At 41.3% G+C, this 15,908-nt stretch overlaps 1 protein-coding gene across 1 annotated transcript in view; it reads right to left on the minus strand.

Annotated features, from left to right (window-relative positions):
- The window catches only part of si:dkey-288a3.2 (protein phosphatase 1 regulatory subunit 37), a 244,333-nt gene that overhangs the window by 167,629 nt on the left and 60,796 nt on the right, over positions 1–15,908 (minus strand). Inside the window, exon 7 of the mRNA XM_063057338.1 lies at positions 4,981–5,122. Coding sequence (XP_062913408.1) covers positions 4,981–5,122 — 142 coding nt within the window. The remainder of the gene's footprint in view (positions 1–4,980; positions 5,123–15,908) is intronic.

The raw sequence follows: 15,908 nt of genomic DNA on the forward strand, positions 1-15,908 counted from the left end.
AGTGCACCATAGATACAACATGCAACATTTGCAAGATGCATACAAGATTTTACATGCAGTTCTCAGACAGTCCCTGTCAAATATGGAATCTCCAACACCAACATCAGCCTGAACATGAGAATGCCTCTGCATGTAAATCCCCTTTTAGTTCCCACAACTTATCAACTTGGAAATACATTCAATGGCCATTTTATTAGATACAGGAGAAGGACTCAGTGTGATCCCCTAATGCTGTAGCCCATCTTCTTCAAGGTTCAATGTGTTGTGCATTCAGAGATGCTCTTCTGCACACCACTATTGTAATGTGTGGTTATTTGAGTTACCATTGCCTTCCTGTCAGTTTGAACCAGTCTAGTCATTCTCCTCTAATCTCTCTCATTAGCAAGGCATTTTTGCCCACAGATCTGCCACTTACTGGATGTTTTTAGGTTTTCACATAATTTTCTGTAAACTTTAGAGACTGTTGTGCACAAAAATCTCAGGAGATCAGCAGTTTTTGAGATACTCAAACCACCCATCTGGCACCAACATGGTCAAAGTCACTGAGATCATGTATCTTTCCCCCATTCTAATGTTTGGTTTAAACAAAAACTGGACCTCTTAGTTATGTCTATTTTTTTTTGCATTCAGTTGCAGCTACATGAATGGCTGGTTAGATACTTGCATTAATAAGGTGTACAGGTGTAACTAGTAAAGTGCCCACATTAATTAGTATTCATTTCTGCTGAGTCTAAATCCCACCAAGCAGCAGCTTCTCTGCAATGGTTCATTGATGGAATTCAATGCCAACTTTTCAAGAGCAATTTATGATTAGCTAATAAATGCTGACTCATCTAGCAATTCCCTTGACCAGCACATGAATCAACAAGTCTTAGAACCTTCACCTACACCAAGAGCATACTCAGAACATAAGAGCTCTGTAAAATAATTAGCAAGAAACAAAGTCTAGCTGATGCCACAATCTGAATGACTGACAGCTCTCATACCTGAGATATGCTTGTATGAAATACCATTCTCTTTGTCTAAGAAAGGGCTTAAAGCAAGGTAACTCTCGCTTGAAATTATGAGCAGAGCACTTTTAAACCGACATTTTACTAATGCCACACAGTCAATATCTCTCAAAGGTGGTATAATCCTTAATTGAAAAATTAATGGTGTCGGGGCTGATAGTCTCACAAATAAACTGCAAACATACAATTCATAATTATCATAATCAGTCAGGAGGCATGATGCCAATTGGATAGAGAGTTACATTATTCAAGGTGAGGATGTGCAATTTCTCACATCACCTCCAGAAAAGAATCTTATAAAGCACAAGAGTAGGTTGGCATAACTGGAGCAACACACACAAAATGCTGGAGGAACTCAGCAAGTCAGGCAGCATCTACGGAGAGGAATAAACGGTTGACGTTTTGGACCAAGACCCTTCTTCAGGGCTGGAAAGGAAGGGGAAATAAGCCAGAATAAGAAGGTGGGGGGAGGGGATATAAACTGGCAAATTATAGGTGAAACCAGGTGAGGGAGAAGGTGCATGTGTTGGGGAGGGGGGATGAAGTAAGAAGTCGGAAGGCGATAGGTGGAAAAGGCGAAGGGCTGAAGAAAAAGTAATCTGATAGGAGAAGACAATGGACCATGGAAGAAAGGGAAGGGGGTAGGGCACAAGAGATGGGCAGGCGAGGAGAAGAGAAGGGTGAGGGGAGAACCAGAATGGGGAGTGGAAAATGAGAGAAGGGAGAGGGGGGAGAAATCCAATCACACCCCCTGCTGATCAGAGGTTGTTCTATCGTGGTCTCACTAACTCATTAGTCATCTGCAGGTTACTCTAGCAAAGCCCCTGAATGCTAAATTTTGCAACCTACATAAATTAAAATCTAAGTAATAGAACCAAATGCAAAGATCAAGACCTAATGTTCATCTATAAAATGTTGTCATTTAAATTAGTTTGGCATAGGAATAAGTAGTATTTATTGCAGACATCCCAACCTGCAAAAACTCATTTCAGGGAGGTAGCACCATTTGCGAGAGACTCCTGGAACTTCCGGGAGAGGGGGGATGTCTGCAAAAGAGTAGCTCCTTGCTAGCCAGCTAGCTTAATTAATGTTAGCTATACTAATGAACGAATGACACCTGTTAAACTCACCTCAACATGTCTTTTACAGTCTTAACCCACCATGGGCAATAGAAAAGTCACTGTTGCAAACAGTGCAGCGAGTAACACTGTCATTTTTTTGACCCTTATTCAGCAGGAGTACACTTTAGGGTAGTCTGGGGTGACATACGTTTTACATTTTCTTTTTTTGGAACACTCTGCCATGGTGCTCTCTCTCTCTCTCTCTCTCTCTCTCGCTCGCTCGCTCTAAAAAAAATTGGTTTCCGGGACATTGTATATAATTTGAGGGCATCAGGGAGCCACTATTAATATGCGGGAGACTCCCGGAACTTCCGGGAGAGGTGGGATGTCTGTTATTGTGGGCTGATAAATCATAAAACTGCAGGATTTAGATTACTCTGATTAATGTGGAGAGAATATGTCACACTTCACCTCACAAGCTCAGTTTTTCTTTTTTCCCTCTTTTTGTACTACTTATTTAATTTTATATGTAAATTTCACGACATATGCCAGTGATATTAAATCAGATTCTCATTCTGAAATGGGTCAGAGAAGGATTAGTGTAAAAATGAGTGTCTGATCGTTCAAAGTTGAAAGTTAATTTATTATCAAAGTACATACAGGTTACCATATACTACCTTGAGATTCATTTATACTACCTATTTTCTATGTTTCTATGTTTCTATTTTCTTGCAGGCATGTCCAGGAAAATAAAAAAAAACATAGAATTTATGAAAAACTATAAATAACAAAGACTGACAAATAACCAACGTACAAAAGCAGACAAACTGTGTAAACGATAATAAATAAATAAATAATACTGCGTTATAGAGTCCCGAAAGTGAGTTAGTTCGGAACTGAGGTGAGTTAAGTTGTCCACACTGGTTCAGGGTGGTTATCTATGATGGTTGCAGTGTAATAACTGTTCCTGAACGCAGTTGGCGTGAACCCAATGGGATGAGGAACCTATTTCTATACTGTACCTCTCCATAACTCTATGCAACAAACAGAAACTTGGGCAAGTTGCTGGATTCTTCCAAAACACCTTCTCAAAAGTCAAAATCACTGCCAAGGTCATCGGAACCATCTCAGATGCTGAGACTTGGACTGTATCAGAAGCAATTCTCGTACCACCCTTCTCCTTTCCAGCTACAGCCTTCCCTACGTGGTATCCCATCAAAATACTGAAACAGTCTCCGTCTGCTTAGTTTTTGAACTTAATGGGGTAAGGTAATTTACAAAGATGCTTGCAGGACTTGAGGACCTGAGTTGTTGGGCAAGTCTGAATGGGTTTAGACTTTATTCCCGAGAGTGTAGGAGAATGAGAGGAGATTTGATAGAGGTATACAAAACTATGATGGGGTATGGATAGGGTAAATGCAAACAGGCTTTTTCCACTGAGGTTAGGTGAGTCTAGAACTAGAGTTCACGAGTTAAGGGTGAAAGGTGAACTGCATAAGTGGAACATGGGAGACTGGTGACAGTGTACATGTGCTGCTAGTGGGAGTGGAGGATTTGGGTTCAATTTCAACATATAAGCGAAATTTAGATAGGTACATGGATAGGAGGGGTACTGAGGGCTATGGTCCAGTTGCAGGTTGCTGGGACAAGACAGATTAATAATTTGGTATGGACTGGATCGTCCTCTTCGCTGCCGATCAACATTGGCGCACCTCAGGGGTGGTTGCTTAGCCCACTGCTCTACTCTCTGTACACACATGACTGTGTGGCTAGGCACAGCTCAGATACCATCTACAAATTTGCTAATGATACAACCATTGTTGCTGGAACCTCAGGTGGTGACGAGAGGGTATACAGGAGTGAGATATGTCAACTAGTGGAATGGTGCCACAGCAACAACCTGGCACTCAATGTCAGTAAGACGAAAGAGCTGATTGTGGATTTCAGGAAGGGTAAGGCAGAGGAGCACATACCAATCCTTATAGAGGGATCAGAAGTGGTGAGAGTGAACAGCTTCAAGTTCCTGGGTGTCAAGATCTCTGAGGATCTAACCTGGTCCCAACATATCGATGTAGTCATAAAGAAGGCAAGACAGCGGCTATACTTTATTAGGAGTTTGAAGTGATTTGGCATGTCAGCAAATACTCTCAAAAACTTCTATAGTTGTACCGTGGAGAGCATTCTGACAGGCTGCATCACTGTCTGGTATGGAGGGGCTACTGCACAGGACCGAAAGAAGCTGCAGAAGGTTGTAAATCTAGTCAGCTCCATCTTGGGCACTAGCCTACAAAGTACCCAGGGCATGTTCAGGGAGCGGTGTCTCAGAAAGGCAGCGTCTGTTATTAAGGACCTCCAGCACCCAGGGCATGCCCTTTTCTCACTGTTGCCATCAGGTGGGAGATACAGAAGCCTGAAGGCACACACTCAGCGATTCAGGAACAGCTCTGCCATCTGATTCCTAAATGGACTTTGAAGCTTTAGACACTAGCTCACCTTTTTAAATATACAGTATTTTTGTTTTTGCACATCTTTTAATAATCTATTCAATATATATAATTGATTTACTTGTTTATTTATTATTATTATTTTTTCCTCTCTCTACTAGATTATGTATTGCATTGAATTAACGTTAACAAATTTCACGTCACATGTCGGTGACAATAAACCTGATTCTGATTCCGATTGGGTGAATGGGCTGTTTCTGTGCTGTACTATTCTATGACTCTCTGACTTTATGACTCTGTATTGGAAATCTGAATCAAAGACAGATCATTCTGGAGAAATTCAGGCAGGTCAGCCGAAGGGCTTGATTCTCTGCTGTAATGCTCTAAGGTACTTTCAGACTAATACCAGTCCTAGATATGCTTGAGCTCAAAATTACAGGAGGAAAACAGTTTACAAGATGTTACCTTCACAAGTTATTGCTGTTGATGCCAATCCTAATCGTGTAACTGATCGATTAGCAATCAATCCTTCTTTAAGTCTGTGGACTCCTTCATTGCTGAGTGGATTCCGGCCAAGGTTCAGTGTTTCCAGGGATGTTAAATTAGGCTAGCAGAGGAAACAATATAGAAAATGAAAAGTGTGTTATAACTTATGCCTGTTATGCCAAGGGCATTAGAGCTCAGTGGTTACATTACTGGTATCCAAAATCCTTGTCTATTCATCAAGAGATACAAGTTTGATTTTCACAAAAAAAAGCTGGGGAACTTGAATTCGAGTAATTTTAAAAATCTGGAATAAAATTGATTCTATCAGTCTTAGTAACTATGAAATTGCTAAGTTGCTGTAAAAACCCATTTTATTCACAAATGTCTTCCAGTGAAAGAAATCACTGTGCTCCTTTAGCCTGGCGACTGCCTGACTTCAGATCCACCAACATGGTTCACTCACAAATTTATCACTGAAATCAGCTGAGTGGGACAATCAAAGAGAATAACTAAGCTGTGCGTGCACGGTTGATAAACGTTGCCCATGTCAGTAATAAGAAGAATGAGAGGAGATTTGATAGAGGTACTGTATACAGAGCTATTAGGGTAAACACAAGCTGTCTTTTCCATTGAAGTTGAGTGAGACTACAACTAGAGATCATGTGTTTAAGGTAAAAGAGGGAATGTTTAAGGGAAACATGAGGGGGAACTTCTTTCCTCAGTGAGTGATATCAGAGATATCATTGCCAAGCTCAAATGGTTTCAATAAAACCAGTGATTTTCCAACATGCAATGGGCCAGATTTAGTATGGACTTGACTATGTCATCTGTTTGATGGATGATATCCTGTTTAGCAGCAGGTAGAGTAACAATGCATTAGGCAACCCAAGTCAGATGTTGACAAGGAAGCGTATAGGAACATTAACCTTGCACTCACTGTTAGTAAGGCCAATGAACAGATAGTGAATTTTAGGAAAGCGAAGTCAAGAGAACACACACCAGTCCTAATCAAAGGATCAGTAGTGGAAAAGGTGAGCAGTTTCAAGATCCTGGGTGTCAACATCTCTGGATATCTAACCTGGGGCCAACATATTGATGCAATTACAAAGAAGGCATGACAGCAACTATATTTTATCAGAAGTCTGAGGAGACTTGGTATGACATCAAAGACTTTCACAAATTTCTAGAGATGTATTGTGGAGAGCATTCTAACTGGTTGCATCACCATCTGACATGGAGAGGTCACTGTACAGTATCAGAAAACGGTGCCAAAAGCTACAAACTCAGCCAGATCCATCATGGGCACTAGTCTCCTCAGCATCGAGGACACCTTCAAAAGATAATGCCTCAGAAAGGGGTATCCATTACTTATTTAAGGACCTTCATCATCCAGGACATACTACCTTCTCACTGCTACCATCAAGGAGGAGGTACAGGAGCCTATAGACACACACTCAACACTTTAGGAACAGCTTCACCACCACCGCCATTAGATTTTTGAATGGACATTGAACCCATGTACACTACCTCAATTTCTTCCCTCCCTCTTTTTGTACTACTCATATAACTTATAGAAATATATTTCTTATTGAAATTTAGTTTTTATTATTACATATTGAAATATACTGCTGCCACTAAACAACATTTGCAGAGATATTAAACCTGATTCTGATGCTGAAATCCATATTTCAGTGATACAGAATCAGAATGAAGCTAGCAAAATGTCAATTCCTGTAGAGATGGGTGGGATACCGAGGCTATTGAATTCATGTGCAAGGATTACATCCATCTGAGAGCAAAGCGAATGCTACTGTTAACACACGAGCTCTAAGCAACATGACAGAGCTTTGGTCCTCCTTGGCTTTGCTGAATTATTATGAATGTTTCCTTGCCAACCTGTCAACCTTGCTGCAGCCACTACACGAGTTATTACAGGAAGAGACCAGATGGAATTAGTCTCCACAGTGTGAAGCCGCATTTCAACAATGCAAGCACCGATTTTTGAATCGCAAGTGGCTGGCACACTAGGATTCAGAGAAGCTTCTGAGAGGCTCTTGTGATGCACCCCTTAAGGAATCAGTGAATTCATCTTGCATGTATTACCTTCAGGTACAGATTACACAGTTCCTTTTACGTCCACATCCCCAATACCGTGAGGAGAATTTATACTCAAACCAAAAAAGAAGAACTGAGCATAATCTTTGGGAGTCAAGAAATTACCCAGTGGATTCACAGTGGTGGGTACTTAAACAGCCAGCTCACAATGATCAGCAGAAAGGAATTTATCCTAATTAGGAAGAGGGATTTATGAGAATGATAATCCGTCTGTGGTTAACAATGGAGATCAACATTAAGTGTAAGATAATGAGGGGAGATTTGAGAGAGGTGGACAAAATTATCAAGAGTATAGATAGGGTAAATGCAAGCAGGCTTTTTCCACTGAGAGTACAACAAGAGGTCATGGGTTAAGGGCAAATGATGAAATGTTTCAGGAGAACATGAAGGGGAACTTCTTCACTCAGATGGTGGTGAGAGTGTGGAACGAGCTGCCAGCGCGTGTGGCAGATGCAGGTTCGATCTCAGCATTTAGGAGAGATTTAGATAGCTGCGTGGATGGGAGGGGCATGGAGGACAATGGTCTGCGTGCAGGTCAATGGGACTATGCTGAATGATAGTTTGGAATGGACTAGATGGGTCGAAAGGCCTGTTTCTGTGCTGTATGAATATCACACTAATGTTAAATCAAAAACCGGAACATACAAATTGGCAAAGGATGTTGTTTGACCAGAGGACTGGGTATTTTTTTAGGAACTAGCTGTGAGAGATTGAAAAGTTATCGAGGAAGGAGAAAACTGATGAGGAGTAATATCAAAATGAGGAAATATAGAAGTATGAGGATAGATGAGTAAGTGTAGGACCCCTGGAAGATAAGCCTAGGGAATTAATAACGGGAAAGAAGGAAATAGTTGACGTTGAACTAATTCTTTACTTCACTGTCAGGTTGTCAAGTATCCCAAAATAACAGATTAGTTTCAAACAGGACTTGAGGCAATCCAGATCATTGGGAATCAGGTTTTGCAAACACTGACAGGACAACACACAAAGAAATGATCACGACCTGATGGACTGCACCTAAGGGCTTCCATAGAAGGATCTATAGGGACAATGGATCCTTTGCCTGAAGTATTCATTGCATTCAGGGAAGATGCTGGCAGATTGGAAAATAGCAAATGTGGTCCCCTTGTTCACAAACAGAGGGAAGATGAGTGCAGGAAACTGTGGGCCACTAAACTTATTATCTATTGTTGGCAAGACGCTGGAGTCAACAATCAAAGAAAAAATAGCTAATCAGTTAGAAAGCTTTACATAATCAAACAATATCAATATAGTTTTATGAACGGTAAATCATATTTAACAAATTTGCTTGAGTTCCTTGCTAATTTTGTACTTCCAAAGCACCATTAAGAAGGCGACTAATGCAAACAGCACCAACACATTCTCAATGATTCAGGAACAACTTCTTCAGCTCTGCCATCAGATTTCTGAATGGACATTAAAGCCATGAACATATATATATATGTGCGTGGGTGTGTGTGTGTGTGTGTGTGTGTATATACTTACTGTAAGTCATAGTTTTTTATTATTATGTATTGCATTGTACTGCTGCCACTGAATTTCACAACATATGTTGGTGATATTAAACCTTATTCTGATTCCAATGAAACAAGAAGTAGCTTATTCAGTTGGCATTTGATGTGGTGCCACATAAAAGGCTAATGAACAAGGGAAGGGCCTCATAATATTGAGGGATGTGTATTAGCATGGATTAAAGAGTGGTCATCATATGGAAGAAAGAGAGTTGGGATAAATAAGTCTTTTTCACGCTGGAAGTATGGTGTAGTGCTCCTGGGACTCAGAGAGACTAGTCCTCAGATACCCTTTATACTAGGAAAACAGGGCACCACAATTCCTATTGAAGCTTACCAATGACTTGAAAATTACAAGGCATGAACATATGTGGAATAGCATATTGCAATGATGGTATCATAACTCTGCAAAAGGATAGAATCTGTTGGGAAAATGAATGAGAATGTGGCAAATGGTTTTTACTGCTGTTAAGTGTCCTCCAAGAGGACTACAACTTTGTCATACGGTTTGCAGGCTTGTGTGCCTCAATGACTGAGCGAGCTATGTTGGCTGGAGTTAGGGCCTTGTGTTTTGGCTCTTGGTAGGGTTACCCATGCCAAACAGGTCAAAGGGTAGAGGACAGACTAGGAGCGGTTCACTGTTCCTCCAAGTTTGGGGGTTCAGTTTAGGACTAACAACCCTGAATGGTAAAACAAAATTGTTACAGAAACAGCAATGAAGATTCCTTCTACACCTTCTACATCTGTGTGCAATTCACTCTCCACCCGGGACTTGCATGATTGACAGTAGTGACAACCAAAAGGAGGCTACTGACATGATGAAGGAAGCCCTGAACACCACCAGAGATGAAGGACCTTCACTGCTGCCCTGAATGCCAGTGGCCAGGGGTTCATCTTCAAATCTGGATAAGTATGCTGCAGTTGTTACTGACTTCATTAAAATCCGGGTGGATGAGTGTGTGCCAACGAAAACTTGTTGTACATTCCCCAAACCAAAAGCTCTGGATGAATCAGAAGGCTCACCATCTGCTGAGGGTCTAGATCTATGAAACAAAGCACTACCAGATGTGCTCAACATCTTCTATGCCCCTTTTGAAAGGGAAAATATAACAACAGCTGTGAAGATCCCTGCTGCACCCAGTGACCCTGTGAGCTCTGTCTTGAAGACCGATGTTAGTTGTCTTTAAGGAGGGTGAACCCTCGCAAGCTGGCAGGCCTCAATGGAGTACGTTGTAAGGCTCTGAAAACTTGTGCCAACCAACTGACAAGAGTATTCAAGGCCATTTTCAGCCTCTCACTGCTACAGTCAGAAGCAACAATTATACCAGTGCCTAGGAAGAGTAATGTGAGCTACCTTAATAACTATCTCCCAGTAGCACTCCTATCTATGGTGATGAAACGCTTTGAGAGTTTGGTCAAGACTAGGCTGAATTCCTGCCTCAGCAAGGACCTGGATCCACTGCAATCTGCCTGTCACCACAATAGGTCAACGGCGGACACAATCTCAATGGCCCTTCACACAGCCTTAGATCACCTGGACAATACAAACACTTTCATCAGGATGCTATTCGTTGCCTACAGCTCAGAGTTTAACACCACAGTCCTGATCAATAAGCTACAGAACTTGGCCTTTGTATCTCCCTCTGCAATTGGATCCTAGACTTCCTAACTGGAAGACCGCAGTCTGTGCGGATCGGTGATAATACCTCCTCCTCACTGACTATCGATGCTGGTGCACCTCAGGGATGTGTGCTGAGCCCACTGCTCTACTGTCTCTATACCCATGACTGTGTGACTAGGCATAGCTCAAATACCATCTATAAATTTGCTGATGATATAACCATTGTTGGTAGAATCCCGGATGGAGACAGGAGCAAGATAATCCAGCTAGTGGTGTCAGAGCAACAACCTTGCTCTCAACGCCAGTAAGGTGAAAGAGCTGATTGTGGACTTCAGGGAGGGTAAAATGAGGGATCAGACGTGGAGAGAGTGAGCAATTTCAAGTTATTGGGTCTCAAGATCTCTGAGGATCTAATCTGGTCCCAACAAATTGATGCAGCTATAAAGAAGGCAAGACAGCAACTATATTTCATTAGGAATTTGAAAAGATTTGGTTTGTCACCTAAAACACTTGAAAACTTCTATAGATGTACCATGAAGAGCATTCTGACAGGCTGCATCACTGTCTGGTATGGGGCGGAGGGGAATTAGCGACTGCAAAGGACCGAAAGAAGCTACAGAAAGTTGTAAAGTTAGTCAGCTCCATCTTGGGTACTAGCCTCTGTAGTATCCAAGACATCTTCAAAGAGAGGTGCCTCAGAAAGGTGACATCCACTATTTAGGACCCCCATCACCCAGAGCATCCCTTCTTCTCACTGTTACCATCAGGAAGGAGATGCAGAAGCCTGAAGGCGCACACTCAGCGATTCAGGAACAGCTTCTTCCCCTCTGCCATCTGATTCCTAAAAGGACATTGAACCCATGAACACTACCTCACTTATTAAAAAATATATATTACTTTTGTTTTTGCACTATTTTTAATCTGTTTAATATACATATATATTTGCTGTAATTGATTGATTGATTTTTCTTTCTATATGATCATGTATTGCATTGAACTGCTGCTGCTAACAAATTTCACGACACATTCCAGTGATAATAAACCTGATTCTGATTCTGAAAATGCACATGTTACTGATGGCATGGTAGTGTAGCGGTTAGCACAGCACTATAACAGGTGCCAGTGACCCGGGTTCAAATCCTGTTGCTGTCTGTAAGGAATTTGTTCATTCTTCCCGTAACCATGTGGGTTTCCTCCCACATTGCAAATCCGTATGGGTTAATAGGTCATATTGGTGTAATTAGGTGGTAGGGGGTTGATAAGTCAGAGGGGCCTGTAACTGTGTGGTATCTCTAAATAATAAATAATAATACTAAAAATAACAAAGTTCAGAATCAGCTTTAATATCGTCGGCACATGTTGTGAAATTTGTTGACTTTGCGGTAGCAGTACATTGCAATAAATAATAATTGAGAAGAAAAGCCGAATTACAGCAAGTATATATAAGTAGTTGAATGAAATAGGTATTGCAAAAGAAAAAGCAATAAAAAAGTCGTAGAGTTCATGGGTCCAATGTGCATTCAGAAATTGGATGGCAGAGGGGAAGAAGCTGTTTGCTGAATCATTGAGTGTGTGTCTTCAGGCTCCTGTACCTCCTTCCTGATGGTGCAATGAGAACAAGGCATGACCTGGGTGATGAGGGTCCTTAATGATAGACGCCAGCTTTCTGAGGCATCGCTCCTTGAAGGTGTCCAGGATACTACGGAGGCTTCCATGATGGAGTTTACTAAGTGTATGATGGTGGAGAACTCAAGAACCGTAGAAATCACTGAGAAGTTCAAGAATTGCATTAGTGAGCAGAGGAGAAGATCAATCCTAAATTCAAAGTCCTGAAGAAGGATCTCAGCCCAAAACGGCGACTATTTATTCATTTCCATAGATGCTTCCTGCTGAATGCCTCCTGTATTTTGTATGTGTAGCTCAACGCTGTATCCGAGAAATGGACAATCCAAAGCTGACATCTAAGGGGGACACCTTCAACATCCGGCAGTAATGCAGCTGAGGAAAGAACGGTCAGTACAAGCCTCAGGTCTAGAAGGATGATGAGAAAGTTCCACATCTGCTCGGACGATGATATATAAGACTTGTAACAGTAAATCCATTCTGCTTGCTGCGGAAATCAACACTGGAAAAGTGAACTGGGCTGGGAAACTCCACTTCACAAACAAGCTTATGAAAGATGTAATATCAGGTAAAGAAAGCACAACAGGAGGCAGTTCTCCAGTTATTATTGTCTCAAAACTAACAAAACAACTCTGTTTATAACAACAATAAAATTAAGCCTCCCTCTGAGCACTCTGCCGATGCCAATTCACCCCCTCGTCCTGTCAAATCCAGCAACTCCCCCCAGCCACTTCTCTCAACTTCCTCAGAACTATTTTAATGAAAACATCCAATCATCAATCAAAAGGCTCCGTTGATAACTTGACAATGTGAGAAAAACTAGTGAGAGCACGTGATCAAGCTGTCTGAAATAGCCACCTGGGGCCATTCACTCATTTAAAATTGGCGTTTCATGCTATCATCTTTTGGAGTAACTTCAGGACAGAAAGTTTTAACTTTGAACATTGCTATTTTGTTTTCAATCCTGGAATCATTTTTGTGAACCTCCTTTGAACTCTCTCCAATGTCAGCACATCCTTTCTCATCCAAGGGGCCCAAAAACTGCTCTCTGAAGCAATTCATACTCAAGCTCAAAACGAAGTGGCTAATTGCCAAGTTCCTTGAATTTTATTTTGTAAAATTCCCATAATTCCCTGTTTATCAGTGTTGTCCTTCCACATCTGATCATTATGTCCAGGACAACAGGAAGACAATCTAGACTGTATTTTCTCTTTCAAACTTTGTGGAGCCAATCTTCTTGTCTCAGCTGTTTTCAGCCGATCAGAGTTAAGAAGCCAAGCAGCAAATAAACTGTCCCTTCGGCTAACTGGTCTATGGCAACTGAGATTAGTCCCACTTAACCTGTGTTTGTCCCATAACCCTCTAAATTTTTCCTATCCATGTACCTGCCCAAGTATCTTTTAAATGTTGATCATGTATCTGCTGCAAGCATTTCCTCTGGTAGCTCGTTGCATATACTGACAACTCTTCTTATGAAAAACACATGAGATTCTACAAATACCACAAATCCAAGGTAATACTCACAAAGTACAGGAGAAACTCAGCAGGTCAGGCAGTGTCTATGGAAAGGAATAAAGAGTTGATGTTTTGGGTTGAGAATCTTCATCAGAATTGTGTGAAAGTGTTGCCTCTCGGGTTCCTATTTATTCTCTCTCCTCTCACCCTAAACCTAAGCCCTCTAGTTCTTGTTTCCCCCCACCCTGGGAAAAAGACTCTGCTTGTTGAACCTGTCTATGCCCCTCTTGATTTTGTACATTTCTGTAAGAGAATAACTCATTACCCTGTCATTCTCTCTCTTTCTCTCTCGATGGTGAATGTGAGTCAAATGGTCCTCGAGTCAGGGGAACGCAGACAAGTGACACAGCATATTGTAACACTAAAAACAGTGAGCTGTTGATCTCCCCTCCCGCTGGTTGATGCTTTTGCTGGAGGAAGTGGGGGAAGGAGGAGGGGGAAGGTTGATTCTTCTCTTACTGCTTGTAAATGGGAGGGGCAAGGGGGCTTTGGGGTTCTGATGTTTTCTGCTATTCATTCTTTGGGGTTTTTTCCTGTTTTGTGCATGTCTGTGAAGACTAAGTATTTCAGGTTGTATACTGTTCACATTCTCTGATATTAAATGGAACCACTAATCCAATGAAAACAATCTCAGCCTGCTCAACTTCTTCCACAACCCAGTCCCTCAAGTCCCAATAGCATCCTTGTAAATCTCCTCTGCACCCTTAAGAACAGATTAGTTCTATCTGTCACATGTACATCGAAACATCCAGTGAATATGTCACTTGCGTCAAATCAAATCAACGAGAGTTGTGCTGGACAACCCATAAATTTCACCACACTTCCAGCACCAACATAGTGTGCCCAAAACATACCAACCCTAACCTGTTCATATTTGGAATGTGAGAAGGAACTGAAGCACCAGAGGAAACCCACAGGGTCATGTGAAGAATGTACAAACTTATCGCGGCAGCAGGAATCTTACAGGTAACACTACAATAGCTTTATGCTCACCGCTACACTACCAGATGTAAAGCCTTACAGCTTAATAACCCCTTTCCTAATGCAAAGCCAAGATGTTCTTATGACTCAAAACTGTTTGTGAAACATGAACTATGGAACAGCAAAAAAAATCCTTTCATTATTGTTGTCTTTGTGGAACTTTAGGATTAATTTGTTCACAAAAGATCTTGCTAGTTACATTAATGCTTGAAATGCCTGACCTAAAGGAGAAAACATATTCAATTTATATTGCTTTTCATGACTTCAGGATGCACTAAAACCATTAACTGGTTTACCATTGGAGTTTTTCACTACTGCATACGATAGTCATTTTGTCCATGGAAAATCGTGACAACCAAACTGTGATGATTGTTGAATTATTAATACTGATGATGTTATAACAAGGAAGAACATTGATCCAGAAGCAGCCTAAAAATCACTCACTTTTCATTTCACTGAGATCCTACTGAACAGGCAGAGGAGGCACTGGCAGATTCTGATTGACAACAGCTGCAGAAGCTAACCGTATATTGTAAAGGCCAGGATCAGGTTTAATATCACTGGCACATTATGAAATTTGTTGTTATGCAGCAGCAGTAAATTGTAATACATAATAATAAAAACTGCAAATTACAGTATATACGTAAGGGTTTCTCTTTTATGTTAACTGCTAAGGATAATAAAGTGGCTTCTCTGTAGTGTTAACTGCTGAGGTAATGGGTTCTCTGTAGCAGTATGTTTGGGTTATAGGTAGAGATAACGGGACTTTGGAAATCAGTTACTAACCAATGGGCGAGATGTTATTCTTTCTTGTTTGTGTGAAAGCTGTTGGTTTTCGTGGGCTTTGGGCAGAAGGCGCGAGGGGAATGAAGAGAGGAGATGAGGAGTTGGTGGGCTGTCCAACCCTCTGGGCTCCGGCGGGAGCCGAGAGTCGATGACCATCAAAGGAAGAATCAGCGAAGGAAAACAGTGAGCTCCAATGAATTATGCATGAACTAATTAAATAAATTCTTGGTGCCTTTTATTTTATAGTTTGTTCCCTACTAGTCTCATAGTCCAAGTGTTATAAAATCTTATTTGTTTAACTGCATATTGTGTACTGTTTGTTATTTCGGGGTACTGATTGACACAGGGAACACTTCACACAGCATCCACCTAAACAGGAGTTCTAAAGTTTGGCCGGGCAGGGGGGTTACCACCCCTGAGATCATGCCACTGGGCAAAGCGAGTGTTACATATATATAGTTTAAAAAGTTGTTAAATAGGTAGTGCAAAAAGAGAAAAATAAAGGTAGTGAGGTAGTGTTCATGTGTTCAATGTCCACTCAGAAATCTCTTTGCCAAGGTGTAGAAGCTGTTCCTGAATTGCTGAGTGTGAGCTGTCAGGCTCCTGTACTTCCTTCCTGATGGTAGCAATGAGAAGAGGGGCATGTCTTGGCCAGTAGCTTAAACTTATTTAAAAGCACATGTTAAAAAAAAGAGCTAAGTCAATTAGGTTAAGGGATCATACAATCAAATGCT

The sequence above is a fragment of the Mobula hypostoma genome, chromosome 1 (genome assembly GCF_963921235.1).
Source record: "Mobula hypostoma chromosome 1, sMobHyp1.1, whole genome shotgun sequence".
Lineage (NCBI taxonomy): Eukaryota > Metazoa > Chordata > Chondrichthyes > Myliobatiformes > Myliobatidae > Mobula > Mobula hypostoma.